General features: G+C 34.5%; 2 protein-coding genes across 3 annotated transcripts in view; both read right to left on the reverse strand.

The window, feature by feature from the left end:
• LOC100374277 (E3 ubiquitin-protein ligase MIB2-like) overlaps window positions 1-24,559 on the reverse strand; it is a 112,840-nt gene that overhangs the window by 83,894 nt on the left and 4,387 nt on the right. The window lies entirely within an intron of this gene.
• Window positions 10,872-14,623, reverse strand: LOC146734340 (uncharacterized). Its single transcript, XM_085508584.1, has 2 exons — window positions 11,373-14,623; window positions 10,872-10,980 (listed from the first exon to the last, which is right to left on the reverse strand). The coding sequence occupies exons 1-2, from the start codon at window positions 14,621-14,623 to the stop codon at window positions 10,872-10,874; spliced, it is 3,360 nt and encodes a 1,119-aa protein (XP_085364710.1).

Below are 24,559 nucleotides of genomic sequence, written 5' to 3' on the forward strand. Positions count from 1 at the left end.
GTAATAGTAAATTTACTAATCAAGAAAAAAAAGTATTAGTAAACTTTGTCTGGAAACTGTGGAGCATTTTCCCGCGACCGAGCACAACGGGGAAGAGAGAAGGAGAGGGAGGTGTCCCCTCTGTCGTCCGCCGAAAACAAGAACAGCATGCTGAAAATGGTGCTTGCTGGTGCAACCTGAGCTCTAATTTTGTGTGTAATTTTATGACATCAACTTAGGCAGTCTGCTCCACAAAATGTACCATTTATGATGGTACAACAAAATATGCAATGTAGACACCAGAACCTTTATTTGAATAACTCAGTATTAATTAAACATATTCATGATAAGCTCACATTGTTAACAGTGGGGAAAATAGTCATCATTCAAAAGTTCACTTTTTAAGTTCACTGCCTAGAACACAAGTCATCCTGTGAATAAATTTTCACGGGAAATTTCTCAGAAAAAACTCTATGCAATCAATATTATTATGAAGTAATCTCCCGTGCTCGCTCATCATGCAAACCCGCATGTTGACGTTTATGACGACAGAAAATGACTATTTATTTTCATCGAAATTTCTGAATTAAAGTGAAAAAGTAACTAAAGTAACTTTCGGTCTTGTAACTCGATCTCAATGCTAAGAATGCCCGGTAAGAATGTTACACAAATTATAGTATTTTTCGATCGATTCGCATTGTCTCACCTTCCATTAGCTGTGGAATCATAGCCCTATGTTGCCGACCGCATTATTTACGTGACAGACACTGGCCGGCCCATGTTCGACATACAACAACAAAAACAAAAACAAGACGTCCTAATGAAATTGGTAGGGCAAAATTAGATTGTATGTCGCACCAAAGAGCTACGGAACCGCAGCTAACCTTCCATTATTTCTGAAATTGTGCTGTAGTACGATCAACTTTCTGTTTCTTGTTGCTGTCAGGGTTAGGACACCCACGGGTTTCTGGTTCTGAACACGATTTAGCGGTTTCTCCATCTCGTCGTGAAAAATACTCGTCGAGCAGTTGTCTGCTCTGTTTTGACGTAGCCTCCATTTTCAATAAATAAACAAATCACTTGTTTTGATAAGGGCGACATGAAACCGTCCCATACTGAGAGTAAAGTCGCGGGGTATCTTGAAACACATGTCGACTAAACTACGCATGTGCGATGACACCAAAATAACTTTAGAGTGGAAAAATACAGTTCCGTGTTGATCGCGATCGCCATGTAGCAATTGTTGCAATCTTAGAAGTAACAGGACATTGTTTAACTTTAAAATGGCAATCACTCAAACCGTAACACGCGCGATGATCACAGTTGAGTCTTGAAAATTAAATGAGGGCGATTTGCGAGGGTATTTTATACAAAATGTGTTCGTAAATCCTACTAATAGATATTTATTTTGTTCGCAAATCTTGTCCAAATTTCGTAATTTACGACATTTGCGAGCGACAGCGAGAGCACAGCTGTGCAATGCCCACCCTCACGTTTCCCATTTTAGATCTGTATCCCACTGAAATGGGCAGTTATTGATTTTTTTGCTGAAAATGATTACTCGTATCCGAGTAAATTTGGGATATTTCTCGTGTTGTAGCCACGCTCACCTATCCTGAAACGGTCGACTGTTTCCGGATTTCCGACTCTCGCCGAAAGTGCGCCACCAAAATGCCAAAATGTGAGAGGAAGTCATACCCCTGAGCCGTAATAACACTGGTCATTCAGTATACTTTTAAACGATATACATTTTTCAGTCAGTGTTTTTTTTCTTTCTTTTTTTGTCTATTATCTTTTTTTGAGAGAGAGAGTTTTTAGATGTTGTGTTGTGGGCAGTTGCAGTGAAACGTATAGTCATAGTGTAAGTATTCACACGTTTCTAATCGATCCGAAGGTGCGACATCAGTGGACGAAAGCCACTTAAGCTCAGATTCATTTTTTGGAAAAACTGTCCTCGTCCATGAAAAAAACAACTAGGTTTAAAGAAAAACGCCGACAACATAAACCTGGCGCAACACTTTTGAAATAAATAGATTCCGAACCATGATCACCGAGGCGGATTTCAGAAGAGAGAGAGATGTCCGGCAAGTGTTTCAAATGAGTTGACTTTTTTGCGATCCTGATTATCATTTTATAGAGACCATTTAGTCCCTGTTAAGTAAAAGGTAGCAATAATTTTGACAGTGACACAAAAACGAAGCGTCGGACAAACAGGAAATTACACAGCCCTTACACACTGCTAATTGTTTTCATTTTCGAAGGCTAAAAGTTTCTAAATTGTTTGGTGGTTTGTGTTGAATGTCGAATTCACACCTCTGTTCTTTTTTACCTCCATGCTTGCAGCTTGATCTGCGTAATAATTTCTGAAATAAGAATCCGGGCTTGGTCAACGTGTTTCCACCAAATAAAGTTTTAATATGATGTTATAATTATGACAATCATGCCATGGATCACGCTAACTCGAATCCACTCTGAATTTATCTATATGTGTGTCGATCTCGATTATTTTTGTTATCCAATTAAACGCCGCTTTTAACGCACTTGCCCTCGTCGTAACCCAACGCGTTCACCTATTTCAACAAAATTTCAATTTATTTCCACGCGGCTGTCATTTATTTAGTAACTGTGATTTGTCGTTTTTTAAATTATTTTATAGTGATCACTATGGTCTAATGTTTAGAATGTCAAAATATGCTCTCTTTTATTTTAATTTTGAAAGTTTTACTCAGACGATCGATGAAATAAAACAGTGTAGTGACGTGCCTAGTAACCTGCTAAATAACGAGATAATTTCGACGTCAAATTCTATTTTTTCTAGCGTCAGTGTACAAACGTGCGCCGCTGACGATCACGGTGACCAGCTACACCAGAACGAACATATTTCGCATCTAACTCAACCCCATGCAACAAAAATTGATACTATATGTTCATTATGGTCCATTCCTCCTCGACGAACAAGTACATAAGTGAAAATTTAGTCAAAGACGAGAAAACTGCAGAAGAAATTTGCCTTATTTACACGTATCGGCAATGCAAGCTGCCATGAGACTTCCCCTCCTGACGTCACAAGGGGAATTTATGTATGCAAATAAGAAGCTAATGAGGAGCCTCGTTTTGAAATACACAAAAATAAAGTTGCCGTAGATTGAGTTTAAAACACATATTTTCACTTAAAAAAATAATTCATGCTTAGAAACATGAAAAAATAATAATATTTATGTATCAGTGGATAATTTTAGGCGTGAAAATAGCAGTCATTTCACAGGCACTTTAAATAACTAGCTAGAGACTGACTTAAATAACTAGAGACTGACTTAAATAACTAGAGACTGACTTAAATAACTAGAGACTGACTTAAATAACTAGCTAGAGACTGACTTAACTAGCTAGAGACTGACTTAAATAACGACTTAAATAACTAGAGACTGACTTAAATAACTAGAGACTGACTTAAATAACTAGCTAGAGACTGACTTAAATAATGACTTAAATAACAAGCCATGCATGGCACAGTCCCTGTTAGTTATCAAATTTAAGACATAAAGTTTTGTTTATAGTAATATAGCTGGAATATAAACATGTCAGGAATATGATGATTGTTTAACATTTAAATGATTGACATTTGTATCTGATCGTCAAACGAGTATTGAGAGATATTGCTCTGGAACAGCATTAATTAAAACAAAATCAGCCATTATGAATATATGTATAATGAATATATGAAATTTGAACATAGTCAGTCAAAGCATGTCAGAGATATGGCTCTAAAAGCCCATTCATTAAAACAAAATGACCACGAGTCAGCCATTCAGAATCCGATCTAAAAAATAAAACAAGTTTTTTAGCACAAAAATAGCCACCATTAGGCCACTTTGAAAAGGATCGTCAAACCAATATATCCGTATATCTGTGACATGATGTATAATGAATATTAAAAATTTGAACATAATCAGACAAAACAAGTCAGACATATGGGTCTGGAAACCCATTCATTAAAATAAAATGGCCACCAGACAGCCATTTTGAGTCTGATCTGAAAAATAATGATGTGCATCAGGAACCTGTAATGTCTAATGCATGTACCAAGTTTGAATGAAATCCATCCAGAAATGCTTGATATTTGATGATTTTTTACCACAAAAATGACAACCATTCGGCCATTTTGAATAGGATCGTCAAACCAATATATCTGTCTATCTATGACATGATGTATAATGAATATTTAAAATTTGAACATAATCAGTCAAAACAAGTTGGAAATATGGGTCTAGAAGCCCATTCATTAAAACAAAATGGCCGCCAGTCGGCCATTTTGAATGTTATCTGAAAAACAAAATTATTTGCATCAAGGTCGCATAATGTCTAATGTATATATCAAGTTTGAACAAAATCCATCTGTAAACAGCCAAGAAATGCTTGATTTTTAGGATTTTTTAGCACAAAAATGGCCGCCATTCAGCCATCTTGAATCAGATTGTAAAACAAAATGATGTTCATCAAGGTCCTATAATGTCCAACGTATATACAAGGTTTGAACAAAATCCATCTGTAAACAGCCGGGAAATGCTTGATTTTAATGATTTTTAGTACAAAAATTGCCGCCATTCGGACATCTTGAATCAGATCGTGAAACAAATTGACGTGCATATGTATGATATCATGTATGATTTATGTGTGAAGTTTGATTGTGATTGGTCCAGGCATTTCTAAGATACAGGCACGCACACACGGACACACAGAGGTCAAAACATAAGTCCTTGTTTTCGGACTTCGTCTGAACGGGGACTAACTAGAGACTGACTTAAATAACTAGCTAGAGACTGACTTAAATAACTAGAGACTGACTCAAATAACTAAAGACTCACTTAAACAACTACGGTAGAGATTGACTTAAATAACTAGAGATTGACTTAAATAACTAGAGACTGACTCAAATAACTAGAGACTGACTTAAATAACTAGAGACTGACTCAAATAACTAGAGACTCACTTAAATAACTAGCTAGAGACTCACTTAAGGTAGAGATGCAGTTTATTTGGCTTGCTTTTTAATTGAGTAATTAGACAATGAAGATGGTATTATATATCCAACATGTTATATATTTTCTGAAAGCTTATTATACAAACTTTGTAAAACTTGTCTTTATTTTAAATATCCAGAATGCGTTTTTGATTTTGGGTCAAAAATATGCTTTTTTGGACAAAAGTGGTTTAAAAAAAATTAGCTTAAAAACTGCAAGTCCGTTTGTGGGTAAAATTACATCACTGGATACCTTGGTATACTACTAATTCAAATGCGTCCACTCATCTCTCTAACGGCTTTCAAAGTCGCACAGCATGACCTCTAAGTTCACTCTTTTCTATTTTTGCATAATTTATATATCCATGTTAATTGCGGACTTGTTATTTTTGTTCCACTCGCTGTAATAAACTGTCCGGACGCATTTTGAAGGGGGAACACCTTGTCAATAATGTGTGAAAATTTCAAGGCAAATGGCCAAAGCGTCTATCAGCTATTTTAATTTAAAGCCCAAGAATTCACCAAAAATAGAAGACGAGAAAAAGGCTAATTTGCATATTTGCGCGTTAAACCGGGAATTACTGCTTTGTCATACTTTGTCATACTTTCTAGACTATTGAAATTGAAAGTTAACGTATAGACATAGACATTTTATGTAAAATCGTTGGACCAGAACAACTACTCTTGAATATATAAATCAGAAACACGTCATTCATACCAGTGTTTTGATGGGGTCGGTAAAAACACGTGGCAATGCCCAGTAAATATGACGTCATCTCATGAATTATTAAACAGGAGGCGGTCCTAGGAAGGTGACCTTTTATCACGATCAAAACATCATGGCTTCTCTTCGATGTATTTTCAATAAAAAATCTACGAGTATTTCAGAGCCTATGGTTTACCGTGAAGAGTACAAAGTGGGATATTAAATTATTTATCCTTGATGATTTGTATGTAGTATTGAGAACAAGCGAACGCACAATAATGAATAATCGCGTAATCCTAGAATCGAAACGCGAGGCACAGAAGTTTTGTTCATCGTTTCCAATCCCATTTTTCCCACTGCAACATATTTGTTAAAAGAAATATTTGAATTCTGTTCGATTTTAAGGAGGCATTTTTTTATTTTTTCCCGATTTTGGCAACGCCTTTTTCAGGGATTTTCTAAGACAGTCGCAGACAATCAGCGCACGGATGTACGTACAAAACATGCTGTTGTACTACCGGCGACGGTCACCTGCAAGAAGAGAGCTCCAGCTCCTAACGTAAAAGTTTTTAAAATTTCGACCGGTTTTAAATAATTTGTGTTGGAAATCTGACATGTTTTAAGAGTGCAAAATTAAGGTGCATTTTCGAGCGGTCGAATTTTTCTGAATAGAAATCGTCAAATGTGCTTCGTTAGTTTAAAAAAATGGAATGTCCGTCAAATTGACGTAAACTTCCCCATTTTTCACGGAAAAAGCAAAGGTCGTGGCCGAGTTGCAGGCTAAAAAAACTCAAAAATCAAAACAAAATCATCAATTATGACAAGGAAAACAAAACATCAGACGTGGAGAGGCGGTCAGCGCGTCAAAAGAGTTGTTACCGTAATGTATCAAGTTACCTCTCTTTGTGATTTATTTTTCATTGAAATTATTCGGTTGTTTTCAATTAATTTTAGCGTACCTTTGCAATTTATCAGTTGCATTGTCAGTTGTTTGCTTCATTGAATTAAACGGAGTTCGTCCGGTTGCAAACAAAGCTGTCTCGCACCACCGAGCAAAACTTGCGAATGATCGAAGTACAGGTACCCATTGGACAAAAGATACACACAAGTTTGTATCTCCCCGACCCAGTGCAATATATCCGGTTAGAATCAAAGCTCACGTGTCCCTTATTTGAGGGACCAGATTCTGCCGTAAATTCGGGATGGGATTTAGAAAAAAAAATAAAATGGGACTTTTAAGGTGTATTTTGGTGTCATTTTCGGACATTTCAATCATTCCTGATGCCTAAAATAGAGTAAGTTTTACCGTAGTAATTGACGCCTATTCAAGAGTATGATGTTTATTGTGACTAGCGTGAATGGGTCAGCTTCGTTTCGACTATGAGCAGTTATCACTGTAAACAATGTTAAATTATTCTTCACATACTCAGTTTATTTTTTGAGAACAATTATTTAAAAATAAAATCTCTCAGTCAATCAGAAACTCGGATTGATGCCTTCAGGGAAAGTCATGTTTGGACGCTCACATCGATTTGTTTTTCGTTCGGTGGGCTGATGCCTTCAGTGTAGCTTTTGCCTCTTCCGACATAGAAATCATCTGAATCTTCTTTCTACCTCTCTTTCTTTTCACACCACGCATAATGTAATGATGAAAATTAAGAAAAACAGTGAGGAAATATAATGTTTGGTTTGCTAGCGAGCGAGAACTGAGTTGAGAATAATTGCACGTGCGCGTGAATTGAATGAACTATGACCCGTACAATCTCGATTTGCATATTGTCAATCAAAGGTCTTGTTATTTGGTTACTCATGCAAATTAGGCAATTGGACATAAACATTGCCACGTGTGAGTGTTTTTTATTTTTAACCAGAAAATAAATAGGAATTTTAACGGTGTTCCAATAAGAATTCATTGGTCAAATTTTCACAGAATGTTCTTTAGATAAAAATCTATATAAAAAACGAAAAAAACTATTTTTGATTGAAATTCACAAATAAAGTGCATCTCTACCTTAAACAACTACGGTAGAGACTGACTGACATCTTGAGGCAATGAATACATGATTTAGTTGATGTTCATACAGTGTTGGCAGAAACCATCTTGAGGCAATGAATACATGATTTAGTTGGTGTTCATACAGTGTTGGCAGAAACTATCTTGAGGCAATGAATACATGATGTAGTTGGTGTTCATACAGTGTTGGCAGAAACTATCTTGAGGCAATGAATACAGGATGTAGTTGGTGTTCATACAGTGTTGGCAGAAACTATCTTGAGGCAATGAATACATGATGTAGTTGGTGTTCATACAGTGTTGGCAGAAACCATCTTAAGGCAATGAATACATGATGTAGTTGGTGTTCATACATTGTTGGCAGAAACCATCTTGAGGCAATGAATACATGATTTAGTTGATGTTCATACAGTGTTGGCAGAAACTATCTTGAGGCAATGAATACATGATTTAGTTGGTGTTCATACAGTGTTGGCAGAAACCATCTTGAGGCAATGAATACATGATGTAGTTGGTGTTCATACAGTGTTGGCAGAAACTATCTTGAGGCAATGAATACATGATGTAGTTGGTGTTCATACAGTGTTGGCAGAAACTATCTTGAGGCAATGAATACATGATGTAGTTGGTGTTCATACAGTGTTGGCAGAAACCATCTTAAGGCAATGAATACATGATGTAGTTGGTGTTCATACAGTGTTGGCAGAAACCATCTTAAGGCAATGAATACATGATGTAGTTGGTGTTCATACAGTGTTGGCAGAAACTATCTTGAGGCAATGAATACATGATGTAGTTGGTGTTCATACAGTGTTGGCAGAAACTATCTTGAGGCAATGAATACATTATGTAGTTGGTGTTCATACAGTGTTGGCAGAGACCATCTTAAGGCAATGAATACATGATGTAGTTGGTGTTCATACAGTGTTGGCAGAAACCATCTTGAGGCAATGAATACATGATGTAGTTGGTGTTCATACAGTGTTGGCAGAAACCATCTTGAGGCAATGAATACATGATGTAGTTGGTGTTCATACAATGTTGGCAGAAACCATCTTGAAATACAGGAAATCTTATGTGACTTAATAAAATTGTTGGTGCAAGTTTAACAGTGGACCAAAATTATGTGCTTAAAATTATTAAAAATTTTAAAATTATGATTTTTTGTATTATGATTTTAATAAACCATCAGTAAATCTTTTCAATTTTTAAAGATCTATATATTGCCCCCCCCCCCCCCAGTATTTAATACACAGCATGTCACCTGCATCCAATTACACAGGGGTCAAAGGTCAAACTATGTTCAATATTATGAGTGACTTGATAGCAATCCTAGAAGATAAAGCCACACATTGCTTCACTACAGTCCATAGCTGCCTGATTGACTCAACAGCCACAGATAAAAATGTAATGCTGTTTTTCAAAACATTTTTATTTGTTTTTACCAATACCGATTTTTGTGCCAAACTGACAGAAAAAAACAAATCTACAAAGGGTTTGACTTTTTTTTTCCTATGAACCAAGACAAAATCGTCAATGACAGCAATGACTTGTGTCCATGTACACGTCTACATCACTCCATGCATCACTTCACTTCATGTAGTCTGTTGCCATTTCTTTATTAAAGAAATCATTGAGAGTGAATGATCAGATAAGTGAAATGGGCTTGGAGCCAAGAACTCAATCTTATTAAGGAATGAATCATCAAACGAAGGGGTGGGGGCTAAGATATTATTTCTGTAACCAATTTTTTTGGCCAAAATATTTACAATTTGGTGGTTTTTACAAAAAGAATCAATTTCCAAATGTTATATGACTTGGTGTAATTTTGCATTTTTTTATGACACATAAATATGCAGCAAATGAAATTAGAGCTGACCACTTGTCCCAGACCGTCAGACTTTACTTGGGAGAGAAGGTTGTTGTACCTGTTGACAAGTGAATAAAACACAGGATGAGATGACAAAAGCTCATTATGGCTCAGAATAATATGGATTAAAAAATAAATAAAAATTGGATACATGAATTCAGTATATATTCAGCATATGAATATTTGTTACAATTTAAAACAAGTAAATACCCGCATCTATATACAAACAATTTTACCTTGATTATAAAAAGCACCAATATACTAACAAGGAAGTCAGAATAATTAGTCAGTATAGGATAAGGAGGGCTATTATTGATGTTATTACAATAAATAAATTACAACTCATTGAACAGGTATTCACTGGTCAAATGGGGTCAAGGCACAATTATCCACTAGAAGGTCAATCTACAAAGGAAACTTACGATACTGGTGAACACACTCCAACAAGACTGACACTGTATCACATAGGTCCTTATGATGGTGTGACAGCGTCTAGAAATTGTTAATCAAATCTCACTAATTCCTAGCAGCAAAAATATTGGTTAAAAGTATTCTTAAGTTTACCAACATAATAGGCTACCAGTACACTCAACTCTGTTACTAATATGAGGGATGATATATTTACCTATCAGCTGATCCTCAAACTATGACATGTGTATACAGCAAACAAACACATAATCTATTCTATCATACAATTGACATGGCTCATTTTATTTCAGGGCGTGAATGCGCACACAATAGAGACTGCGTAATAACTGCGTCATGTCTCGCCTGCACATTTATTTAGAAGCAGACCTTGGAAAGTCTTTTTGAAAATTTATTTGTCTTGATGATGCATTCAATGTTTCTTAATGTCTCCAATCTCCGTTGAGGTGTATTTTTGGGATGAAGAAGCTTTTGTTTTGTCCTGCTATGATGGAATGTCCATTTTGAATTTTTGTGGCAAGTAGACTGTTAGTATTTATTTATTAACACACACTCACTTCACGTAGGGAATCACAATGGTTACAGATAATAGTAAAAGTATACAGTATTAATACACTAAAAAGGAAGGAATAAAAATAATCTAATCTACAAACACAGAATATTAATAGAAAGATGCATGTTATTCTCGTATTTGTTGTCTAATTGGATGACAGAGGGACAGAGATCATTGTAAAAGAGAACTCACCTCATGTTGGTAAAGAGACAGAGAATACTGTTAATTAAAATTTTTACGCAATTTTATGATGATCAAATGAAAGACTCAAACACAGAGATAGGCTTTGTAATAAATTTGCAGTTACACAAATTGTAAATATTTTGTGAAATAACGCTGAACCACACCACAGGCAGCTCTATTGTATCCCTCCATGATAAATGATTTCACAAATTCCAATTCTAAAATGATCCTAGTTTAATACAGATAGATAACAGCTTTATTACAACCGTGTAGAAAATTTTACATTTCTAATTTGGTGTTTAAAATGTAATAAAGTTAATAATGAATAACTAAAAATGTAAGTAGGCGAAAGTTGAGTAAATAAAAAATTAAATAAGTGTGACTGAGTGTATTCTTTTGTTTGTTCATTTACTGTTACTCAAGTACACATAGAGGGCTATAATAGTATCTTTATCTTTTGATTGTAAGATATGTTTAAATTGTTTTTCTTTATCCAAATTCAGGAAATTTGCATTTACACTGTTGATAGTGTGAAACATTGCGTCTCTTTGTTTTGTGTACAATTTACAATGTATTAAATGATGTTCCTCATTTTCAACTTCGTTACAATGGGAGCATAACCTGTCTTCCACTGGTGTTTTTGGTTTTGTATAACGACCTTTTTCGATGGCAAGTTTATGGCAACTTAATCTAAATTGAGCTATTGTTTTGACATGTTGTGGGTTGTTCATCACTTTTATGTATTCTTCTTGTTCCAAGGAGTCTTTGAATGTCCTGTATGTGCGTAATTTGGCACTTTCCCTTTTGTTGTCTATATTCCATTTGTTAATGTAATATTGTCTAATTGAATTATTTAGTTTTTGTTTTGTGAAATCTGTGACATTGTTTTTGTTGTAAAGTTTCAAGTTTCGTTCTAAGGTAGTCAACCATGCTCCTGTGTAAGTATTGTTTTCCATGTCTTTTATAGCATAAAAAGCTAAATTGTCATTGTCTATCGCTTTGAGGTGTTTGTAATAGTTAATTGCTGAGCAGTATATTCTGCTTATCAGTGGCTCTCTTCCCAGTTCCATTCTGCATTCAATTTTGCTCGCTCTGTTGCCAATGTTAAGAATTTGACGACAAAAGCGTAGATGATATTTTTCTGTTGCTGTTTTGTCCCAATTAGTCTGATTTTGGAAAATGCCCCATATCTCACCTGCATATGTTAATATGGGTAGTTGTGTCACATTCAGGAGTTTTTCCTTTATCCTTATACTGTTCATGTTTGTTGGATATATGTGTGACTGGATCCTTGCAGCTTTGTAGGTCTTGTCTGCCAGTCTGTCTGCAGTAGAGGTTATTGATCCATTGGCCTTAAATGTTACTCCAAGATATGTGTATAATCCTGTAGTTTTTATTTCTTCATTGCCACATGTAAATCGCCTTGTATCTGGTTTGCATCCCGAATTCCTGAATATAATCACTTGCGTTTTGTTTGTGTTTACTTGTAGCCCCCAGTCTGAAGTGTATTTATGGAGAAAGTCTATTGCAGTTTGTAATCCTTCATATGATTTTGATAGTAGTGCAATGTCATCGGCATACAATAGGCTATTGATAGTTTTATTATCCAGTTCTGGTGCATTTTTTTCAATTTCTGTGAGTCCTGTGATAAAGTCATTTATAAAGATGTTGAACAGGGTTGGACTCAGAGGGCAACCTTGCTTAACTCCATTTTTAGTTTTAAATTGTTCTGTTATTACATCACCTAATTTGACTACTAAATCCATATTAGTGTACATGTTCTTAATTATGTTGTATACTTTTCCGTTGATGTTGTTACGTAGTAGTTTATAGTACAATGCTTTCCTCCAAATTATGACAAAACACTTTTTGAGGTCCACAAAACAACAGTACATTTTTTTCTTTTTTTCTTGTTGTTTCTTTATAATTGTGTGAAGAGTCAGAATGTGATCAACTGTTCGTTTTTTTCGTCGGAATCCTGCTTGGTTCGGATGAATAATCTTATTATTTTCTGTATGATTTGTGATTCTGTTGTTTATGATTATACTAAATACTTTAGCTATGACATTACCAACTGATATGCCGCGATAGTTGTTTGTGTCCATCTTGTCTCCTTTCTTGTGTATTGGAGTAATAACACTAGTGCTCCATATTTCTGGGTAAATTCCTGTTTCTCGCACACGATTGTACATATGTTTCAATGCTTGTTTAATTTGTATGTTGCTGTATTTTAACATCTCTCCTGGAATACCGTCTGGTCCACTTGCTTTGTTATTTTTTAATGCTCCTGTTGCCTGCACAACTTCTGTTAATGATATTGGTTTATTCAGCTTATGGTTGTCTTCTGTTTTATTCTCTAATTGTTCTAGTTGTGTTTTCATTTGTTTTATTCTATCTAATGTGGCAGAGTTATTGTTTCCAATTTGTTGAAAGTGTTCAGTCCACACTGAGTGTGGGATTTCTTTCAGTTCGTAATTTACTTTGGTTTTCGTGATTGAGTTTATTTTCTTCCAGAATTCTTGTGCATGTTCATTTTCATTTGCTGATTCAATGAGAGATAATATTTTTTGTTTCTTGTCTTTTTGCATGCTTTTTACATACTTCCTGAAGTCTTTTTTCTTAGTGTAGTAAAGCATTCTGAGAGTCCCATCTGAAGGGTTTTTTTGTAATATATTTGCAAGAGTTTGTAGTTTTTTTTTCTTCATGTTACATTGCCTGTCTGTGTACTTAACTTTCCTACGCATGGTCTTCTTCTTTGTTTTTAATTTTATGGAGCATTTGTTTGCTATTTTGTGTATCATCTCTTGGAATTGTATTGCCATATTATGACTTGTGTTGTTATTATTGTTTACTATGAATGTGGACACAATATCTTCACTCTCCTTTGTCTTCATATATAGCTTGTACATGCCTTTATTCATTGCATTCCATTGATAGCATTGATGTACTGGTTTAAGGACTTCATTCATATCAGTGAATTGCTTGTATTTTGGTATTTTCAAGATAGTTTTGATAGGACAGTGGTCACTTGCCTGTTGTAGTTGTTCAACTTTAAAATGAAGGATATTCTGTAGTAGTGTTTCACTTGTGATTACATAGTCCACTGTGCTGGCACCATGATAACCGTAGCATGTCAGTTGACCTGACCAATCTCCTGAAGTCCGCCCATTTAATATCCGTAGACGATTTTCTTTACATAGTTGTGTTAGTTCCTCTCCAAATTCATTCTTCCATGTATCCGTGTTTCTCCTTTTTTTGACTATTTTATCATATGTATATGTATCTGGTAATGGCATGTTTATGTGAAGGTTGTCCTGTTCATCTTGAATTGTATCTTCAAGGTCTTTTGTTCTAGCATTAAAGTCTCCTTGTATAATGACATGTCCATTGAGGCTATACTGTTGGATTTCTTTGTTGATTTCGTCATATGGATTGCAGTCATTGTCATTGTAGAAAGTGGAATTTTTTGATGGAATATATATAGTACCTATGTAGATGTCCATTTCAAGGTTGAAGAAGTCTTTCGACATTTGACACCAAATAGAGAAGTTGCTAGACTTTGACATGATCTTGACTCCACTTTTGATACTATTTCTGATGAAAATACTGATTCCTCCTGATGACCTCCATGCTTTTTTATTTTTTGTCCTAATGTTGTGATAAGTATAATATCCCTTAGGTTGTGGTATTAGTTCTTTACTTTCAGTATTCAGCCATGTTTCTGTCATTCCATATATGTGATAATCTTTAATGTGTGGTTCTATATCTAGTGAACCTTCTGTTTTTATGTCTATAGTTCCTTCTCTTGGTTTGTAGTTATATCTTAGACCAGCAGTGTTCCAATGACCAATTGTAATGTAATTTGGTGTCATAGTATCATTGTACTTTTTATTTCTTTTTTGTTGTACTGTCATTAACAGGTTATTTCAAATTGTGTTTCAATGCTATGCCCTTTGTTGTATCGATCATATCCTCTGGGAGTATTTCATGTACATGTAGTGGGATTCAACCTAACTATTTACTTAATACAATGGATAAACTTTGAATTGCAAAGTTATATCAAGTATAGAACACAGCTCTGCAATAGTTGTTTTCATAATAGATTTAGATTACATGCAAAATCCCATATTTAATGACTTTATCAGTAGTAACATTACAGTTAAGTGGCCACTCCAGTATAATGTTTGGGCTCGTAAATATAATATACTCTACTTTGAAGATTACAGTTTTACAAGTCTCAGAGCCCCAATTATTCAAATTCTTGATCATCCCTGTGTGATATTTTGCTGTTAGGGAATACACAGGTCACATGTAATCAAAGGTACATTGGACTGTATATACCCTAAACAGTGATGTACATTTGTTCACATATGGATACATGAATCAGCACTAGCTGACAATCTGATGTGGTACTGTTGTCCAAATGTTACATTAATAATAACAGACACGCATACATGTACCATATGATAAGATAACATAAGATAATTCTTTATTACAACCTTATAGAATGAATTACATATCTAGTTTGGTTTATGAAATGCAATAAAGGTGTTAAAATAAACATAACAAGTTAGATATCTAAAATCTACTACAATACAGTTACATGAAATAATGTAAAAAAAAAAAAATATTAATGACCCATTAGGTGGTTTTCTGTAATGGTATTTGCTGTTTTTATAAATTTGATAAGCTCTGTTAGTAAATATTTGTTGTTTGTATTCAATATATGAATGAATTTTTCTTTGTTTGTACAGTGTTGAAAATTGTTAATTTTCTTTGAAAAATGTGAATATAACAACTCTCTTTCATATGTGTAAAGTTTACATTTTGTGATGTAATGAATTTCATCCTCAAGTAGGTTGCATTTAGTACATTTTCTGTCTTCTGTTTTTATTTTTGGTCTTTTGTGCCTTCCCATCTCGATGTTTAGTTTATGGGCACTTAGTCTCAATTTTGCTAATAGACCAATGTAACAAGAACAAACAATGTCAATATTTTATCCTTGCTAACCATGCAATCATGGAGTATAGATAAATTGGCAAAAAGTTCATCCTATAAATTTTCACTATTAGATAATTTAAGAGTATCAAAAAGAGTTATTAATGAAACAATCTCTGATGAAATAAATGTGACTTACAATAATTTCCAGTCCAACAGTAACCATGTGCTGGGTTGATGATGTTACTTTATGGCAAAATTTGTTGTGTAAATCATTTATTGAGAATTAATAATGAATCTATATTTGCAAAAATTGAATATAGTATTGGTCTACACCAAATTCCAACTTTTTAAGTTTGTATTTTTTGACTTTTCAGTAAATATTTAATGGTACTACAATAGTTGTATGATTTATTTATTTTATTTAAGTTTATTCAGTATGGAATGCTAGATTAATATGAGATATGTTAGCATAAGAATTACTCAGTAAATCTGAAATTCACATCATATTAATCCATGACCCCTATAAATCTAACTATGACTCAATAACAGTTATTTTATGAGTGAATGATTCCACAATATACATACAGTCCCAGGGTAACCATATCACAGATGAGCCACCCTAATAGTTCCAAAAATAGATCCTGCACAATTATTAGAAACCCAGGAAAGCAAAATTTTACATTAATATATAAGTAACAAACAAACTGACCTTCAATAAACTTCCACTTTCAATAAAAAATAATTTAATTTCACAATTTCAAAGTCAATCTGCATTGAAATTAGCCAATTTCAAGACCACAATGTAGTTATAATTTCATTGATAAATTAAACATGAGAATATGTAACTAAGAGATAAAATATGAGATACACTGTTCATACTACCCCGCAAGACAAAAACTAAATATTTTCACTTAAATTCACTAATTGCCAGTTTAACAGATGTTACCAAATAAATTTGTTTAACCCTTTGAGTGTTAAGTTAATTTTGTCCCCTTTCACAAAATACACCAAAAGATTTTTTGTCTTAGTTTAACTAGAATTGTAGGCAATAGAAAATTATATCTATCCATTTTAAAATTAACAAGTCATTGAAAATGACACAGTTCCCGTTAAGTTCTCTTTGTGCTCGTCATATTAAAGTGGAGGGTTGTCACGAGCGTGTCCTTGAAACTTGAGTTCCAAGTGTTGTATACAACAGATTGTTTATTTACATCAAAACACGTATTTCGTGTTGTAGTAATATGGCCAAAATAAAAACAGCCGTTATTCGGCCATCTTTGATCTGATTATGAAACACACTGATATGTATGATGTGTGTGCCAAATACGAATGAAAATGGTACATAAATTGTGGAAATATAGTAGTAAGGCCAAAAAGTCAGATGGCTGTCAATCGGCCATCCTTGACCAGATTTTGAAACAAATTGTCATGGACATCAATCTTAACATGTATAAAGTACATGTATGTGCCAAATTTGAATGAAAACTGACAGAGCACATCCAAGATACCGCATTAAAAAACAAAAACAAGATGCCTGCCAGTCGGCCATCTTTGATCCAATTGCGAAATAAATCGCCATGGACATATATCTGGACATGTATAATCTATGTACCAAGTTTAAATGACAACTGACAAAGCATGTTCAAAATACAACATTTTCAAAAAACAAGATGGCTGCCAGTCAGCCATTTTGAATCGAATCACTAAACCACTGCATGTGCATATGTCCCACATAAAGTACTAGGCACATGCAAAGAATGAACAGAATCGGTCCAAGGGATTCTGAGATATGACTCTGGACGGATGGACGGACGGACGGACGGACGCGCAGACGCATGGATACATGGACGCACAGATGCACGGAGACTAATAAATAATTAAAAAATTTGCTCAAACGTGTTCAAACGGTTAAAGTGTGTTGGCTTTAATACTAGACAATACATGAACATAGTATTTCTCATTGAAATTGATGCAATATTTTGCACATTTTTATGTGTTTATTAGTGAATTTCTTTCATTATTTTGAACCAATAGATTTGATTAACCATTGGCTACAATGTCTTTATTGTGAAAGGTGAAAACTGTTGACACCATAACACACCAGGATGTGTGACCTTTAAAGGATTGTGTACTTAATTATATTCTCAATACCTAGACAAACTTGTACTTTATGCAGAAAGAGCCAATTTAGGGTTAAAATCCAAAGAACTTAATTATATATATATTTCATTTAAAACCTATTAGGAATAATGAGCCTCTTTCGTTTATAATTTATGGCTTATATTAAGTGTCACGTCAGTTACAATCATTTATTTACATTATTTGCATATTCACACAAGATCTGTCAACCATATGCAGCTTGCAGTATTAAATTAATGTACACAATTCAATTTTTGCCATTATCAAATTTCAATGAAGATGACATTTTGCAAAATTCACTGTGACACTATGATAAGTATCCTAATGAATAGCTCCCTTCTACAAAATTTCACAATACACTAAAAATAGTTTGTCACAATAATTAATATGTATTTGTATTTCATCAATTCAAAATTGCAAATTTGTAACAACTTGCAAGGATAAAGATAAGGATTTACATATTTCATAACCATGCAATAAACATCTCAGTAAACATAATTCTTGTGCTTAGCCAGTGTTTGAAAGAAATCCCATTCTAGGCGTGTCAATTAATTGAATGTAGTTCTATCCAATAGCATCACTGAACGTAGTGGTTGCTTGGAAACTTGCATTAGGATTTCTAGAAAAAGTTGTTTTCTCATTGCATACCCCCATCTTATAAATCAATTCTTATTTATTTCTTGTCATCCTCACATTTGTATTATTCTTACAAAGGCCGCTTTACTGACGCTACATGCTTACACTTTTATTTGAGTGCTATACCTAGCCTTGATGAAATATACAACCCCTGCTGAACTTGGCAATCTCTTACCATTACTGAGATAAAACACACAACTCCATCAAACAGCTATATCCCAGCTGATGTATTTCCCTCATGCTCTAGTTACCAATAATGCTGAACATCCAGATAAATTATTTATTAAGTACAGGGAGTGATAAAACGAAACGGAAATCAAAACATAATGTTTGGTTTTTGCTATGATATTATTTGCATTTATGTGTAAATAAATACATGTAGTTGGAAGAATTTCATTTGTCACTCTCAGACTGTCAATCCAGAGTGAAAGTTTAACCTACTGTGTGAAGCTAACCCGGTGTTGACCAGATATTTTAATATGGCACTTTATAGTGAATTGAACATTTCATTGACATTTCATAGTGATTGATAAAATTGCCAGATGAGCAGATAGAAAGTGTTTGAGTTGTTGTAACCACATGAAGACAGTTTTCAATTAAATATTCTAAACAAGCAGCCTATCGGCTGAGATAGCTCCGCTGTTAGCAATGCACATTTCAATTAAAGAACTGAAGACATCATTAGAAAATGAACAATATGTATAGTATCAAAGCAGTCAGACTTTTTAACAAGAAGTCGAAAATATCACTTTCTACCAAAAATGACCAAAATATTCACCAAAATTAGAGAATTTAAGATATCATCACGAAATGAACAAATCTAAGAAAGGTCTACATGTAGTATCTATATAGTAATATCAAAGCAATTGAACTTTTGGTTTTTAACAAGTCAAAAATATCACTTTTTACCAAAAATTACAAAAATATTCACCAAAATTAGAGAATTGAAGATACCATCACAAAATGAACAAATCTGAGAGAGGTCCACATGTAGTACCTATATATGTAATATCAAAGCAATCAGACTATTGGTTTTTTACAAGAAGTCGAAAATATCACTTTTTACCAAAAATGACAAAAATATTCACCAAAATTATAGAATAGAAGATACCATCACGAAATGAACAAATCTGAGAAAGGTCTACATGTAGTATCTAAATATGTAATATCAAAGCAATCAGACTGTTGGTTTTTTACAAGAAGTCGAAAATATCACTTTTTACCAAAAATGACAAAAATATTCACCAAAATTATAGAATCGAAGATACCATCACGAAATGAACAAATCTGAGAAAGGTCTACATGTAGTATCTAAATATGTAATATCAAAGCAATTGAACTATTGGTTTTTAACAAGAAGTCGAAAATATCACTTTTTACCAAAAATTACAAAAATTTTCACCAAAATTAGAGAATTGAAGACATCATCACAAAATGAACAAATCTGAGAGAGGTCCACATGTAGTACCTATATATGTAGTATCAAAGCAATTGGACTTGCGGTTTTTAACAAGAAGTCGAAAATATCACTTTTTACCAAAAATGATAAAAATATTCACCAAAATTAGAGAATTAAAGATATCATTACAAAATGAACAAATCTGAGAGAGGTCCACATGTAGTACCTATATATGTAATATCAAAGCAATTGCACTTGCGGTTTTTAACAAGAAGTCGAAAATATCACTTTTTACCAAAAAATGACAAAAATATTCACCAAAATTAGAGAATTGAAGATATAAACATGAAATGAACAAACCTAAGAGAGGTCTACACAAGGTACATATACACCAAGTATCAAAGCATTCAGGCTTGTAGTTTTCAAGAAGAAGTCGAAAAAGTAAAACATTGACACGGACGACGGACGACGACAATCACTCATATGATAAGCTCCGCTCGACAAAGTCGACAGCGGAGCTAAAAAGAACACATACCGGTACTAAAAATCAAACTTTGCTAAGATCCCAAACTAGTAAATTTTATAATTATTGTAACCACAAGAAAAAGTGTTATCCACAACAACAACAACAACAATATCAATGTGGACAAACATCTTCCCCTTATATACCATGACCTTCATCTATGACATTATATTAACTTCCGTAAAAAAAAACACTGCATGAACATATTGCTGGTTTAGCCCACTGATAAAGAATATTTACAAAGCAATGTCTTTGTCAGCTTGTGTGAACAAGGCTTGTGTTCTCGTCTTGGTTATCATTCAAGAAATATGTACTGCTCAATGGTGGCTGCTATGTGGACAATGCCAATAGAAACACACCTGTTGATAAAGACATGTCAAGAGTTCAGGCCTTGGAATTTAATTGGTTTACAACTTTTATTCTAAACCCACCAGTACATCATTTATTGAACTAACACCATGCTTGTGAAAATGTATTTAATATTTTCACCTTGGTTTTGTGATTAGACTGATTAGAGTTTTGACATACATGTCAATAACCAAAATATAATTAAACAAGTAGGTAAGTATAGGTACTTTCATTTACTATTACTTTTATCTTATTATTAACTAACTCAACTTTCTTTTATTACTTTAATTCTGTTGACTGATAGAAAGATTGTACTTCTAAGAATGCAATAAAGATTATTATTATTACACAAATTCATCATTTCAATATACCATCGATATTTTAGAAGGAAAACAAATTTCAGATGAAAAAGTAATATACTCTTTTATTGTTTTGTTTTTTAATATTAAAATGAATAAAATAATCATTAGCACTCAGTGAGTAAACTGAGGGTTACATGTCAATCATGTCAAGCTAATATATGTCAAAAATAATGTACTTTATTTTAGCTGGAATTAATTTTCGCTGAATAGACTTTTTGGGTGTTTTGTATGGAATTTATTTTCACTGATTTTTGACAACTTGAATATAAGATATAGGAAAAAGATATATTGGCTGGATTTTATTTTTCACTGAATTATTCCTTCAGTGAAAATGAAGTATTTCACAGTATGCATTTTAAACTGATTCAATTTGATACATTAAAATCTGATTAAAAACCTCACTTCTGACTAATAGTGTTATGCAAATGTTTTGATTGCAAGTGTAGTTCTAATGTTTTGACTGTGAAATCCATTCAAACAAACCTGTGAACCAGTGTCATTGTAAAGCACAAGCAAGGTGTTAAATTCTTCCACTAATTTAACCAGTTGACACTGTTGGTAATCACTCAAAAAGCATTCTTTTTACTTTATCTTGTCATGTCAAAAAAATGCAACATTAGTGTCAGCCATGCTGGCTTTAAAAAGAGCGACTTGGAGAGTCAAAGGGGTCAAATTCTCTAGGTCATAAAGATGGCACCCTAACTGGAGGGAAATATTGCCCAAATGACTCTCTGCATTGGAAATATGTTGCTGGCATGTCATGTTTAAGAGAGAGATGATTCCAAGATGAGTTTGCAGTAATTTTTATTTCCCAATTTGTTTTTATTTTAATGGTACTTTTTGCAGTTGCACCCCTTGTGGAGAAAAAAAGATGGATTACACTGTTTAAAAAATGGATTAAAAAAATACCAACAAATGTAGCTCTGGTCCTGAACCCCAAAATAAAGCAAAAAAAGACATTTATTTTATTACTAGGTGAATGAAGTATTCTTCAAATTTAAATGTTCATTAATACCGATTGAAACTAGCACTGCAAATAATAAGTTAACCTGACAAGTTGGCGTATGTGGCGCCCTGGACTGCTGCGATCCCCACCAACTGACAAGTTGGCGTATGTGGCGCCCTGGACTGCTGCGATCCCCACCACCTGACAAGTCGGCGTAGGTGGCGCCCTGGACTGCTGCGATCCCCACCAACTGACAAGTTGGCGTATGTGGCGCCATGGACTGCTGCGATCCCCACCACCTGACAAGTCGGCGTAGGTGGCGCCATGGACTGCTGCGATCCCCACCACCTGACAAGTCGGCGTAGGTGGCGCCATGGACTGCTGCGATCCCCACCACCTGACAAGTCGGCGTAGGTGGCGCCCTGGACTGCTGCGATCCCCACCAACTGACAAGTTGGCGTATGTGGCGCCCTGGACTGCTGTGATCCCCACCAACTGACAAGTCGGCGTAGGTGGCGCCCTGGACTGCTGTGATCCCCACCAACTGACAAGTTGGCGTATGTGGCGCCCTGGACTGCTGCGATCCCCACCAACTGACAAGTTGGCGTATGTGGCGCCCTGGACTGCTGCGATCCCCACCAACTGACAAGTTGGCGTATGTGGCGCCCTGGACTGCTGCGATCCCCACCACCTGACAAGTCGGCGTAGGTGGCGCCATGGACTGCTGCGATCCCCACCACCTGACAAGTCGGCGTAGGTGGCGCCATGGACTGCTGCGATCCCCACCACCTGACAAGTCGGCGTAGGTGGCGCCATGGACTGCTGTGATCCCCACCAACTGACAAGTTGGCGTATGTGGCGCCCTGGACTGCTGCGATCCCCACCACCACCTACGCAAACTTGTCAGGCTAATAATAAGTATGATATGTTCATTTGCTATGTAGGATAATTACCATTCTCTGTCATAAACTCACTCTTCTAATCTTAGTCACAATTACATCATAAATAAACACGATAAACTAAGGTGACAAGAACCTAAAAATAACAGGTAGCAACTTGCAGACAAGAAATGAATAAATATAATACACTGCGACTTTGGAGATCAAGACAGTGGGAGAAAAAATAAACTCTTCTTGAAAAAAGTACCAAGTGTGAAAAACAATGATAAATAAATAATACCTGTCTACAGTTGTGTTTGACCAACAAGATTGACCTGTATTCCTTTAAATGTTACCAGATGGCAAGGATTAAGACATGGATAGCAAAATAAACACCATTAGTAAAAATACAACAAACCATTCATGTTTTGAAATTATTCATTCATTTGTTTGTACCAGGCTCCCCTGAAAATGAAAATTCCAGCTACCTATAACATACATGTATTCATTGTGACGTTAAGGTTGTGCTGTTTTAGGACTTGGTTTTGTGTACAAATATGGCACACTGGCCACAGCTTTACCAGTCCCATCCAACTGGAAACCATTCTCCTATTAATAATAACAATGATAGTCTTTATACAATCTTTCTATCTGTCTATAGCAATAAAGCATTACCTACAGTCTGGCAAATTTTGCTGTTGAATTCCAAATAACAAGAGAATTGAAGATATCCTCATAAAAATAAAATTCCTTACATCAAAGCATCTATGTAGTTGTGTTTGATAATATTCAAGAAGTAAACAAATTGTATTTTTCATAAAAAACAATAATGTGTGTTTGTTCAATGTTCAACTCTCCAATTAAAACCATACAAAAAACACAGAATAAAATGGCAGTAATTTTCACACACAATGCAAACCTATTGTAGCAATATTAATCTTCAAATGGTGATGCCAATAATCCAAAGATATCAAAGAATACACAAGACCACACCTCAGTAAGTAAGCTATTCTGATCATAGAAGGGTCATTTCATTCCTAACTTCCTTCCTGATTTCTTCGCTGACAATAACATGCCACTTGTGTTGTATAGACCACTATGCAAACATGATTAGCCACATTATTCTTGACTGCAGCTAAAAAAACATTGGGAAATTATTGATATGTGCGTTGCATAAATTGATAGAACTCAAATAATTTTTAAATTGTATCGCTAACACTGTTAACTATTCTGTCTTGCAAAGCCTACAGTTAATTGGTTCACTAACAATTGTAAAATAGAGATCTCATTTGGCACATCAGTAACAACCCCTTAATACAGCCATCTATAATCTGTATACCCTAGTGTATATAAACAAATAAATGAATGATAATTTAAATTATGACAGAAATTTAATTAAATATGAATTCTCGTTTTCCAGACAGATCTTAAATACGATTACTATAAATAGTTTTTGCAGTTTGACACTTAAATATTCCCTGAAGACGTAGACTTAGCCAATGACTCATATCTCTGAGGGACTAGTAAGATATCAAACAATGTTCTGAAGAAGCAGTTTAAAGCATATTGTAAATGGCATTCATTATTGACAGGGAAATCACACAATTTCATAGCAGTGAATTTCAGGAATCTTTCT

The sequence above is a fragment of the Saccoglossus kowalevskii genome, chromosome 15 (genome assembly GCF_978046115.1).
Source record: "Saccoglossus kowalevskii chromosome 15, keSacKowa6.1, whole genome shotgun sequence".
NCBI lineage: Eukaryota > Metazoa > Hemichordata > Enteropneusta > Harrimaniidae > Saccoglossus > Saccoglossus kowalevskii.

Excerpts from the sequence above, each read along its gene's own strand:
- LOC146734340 (XM_085508584.1), bottom strand. The coding sequence starts at position 14,623 with ATGACACCAAATTACATTACAATTGGTCATTGGAACACTGCTGGTCTA. Across the intron at positions 10,981-11,372 it reads AAAACACCAGTGGAAGACAG|GATCATTTTAGAATTGGAAT; the intron begins GTTATGCTCCCA and ends GTATTAAACTAG.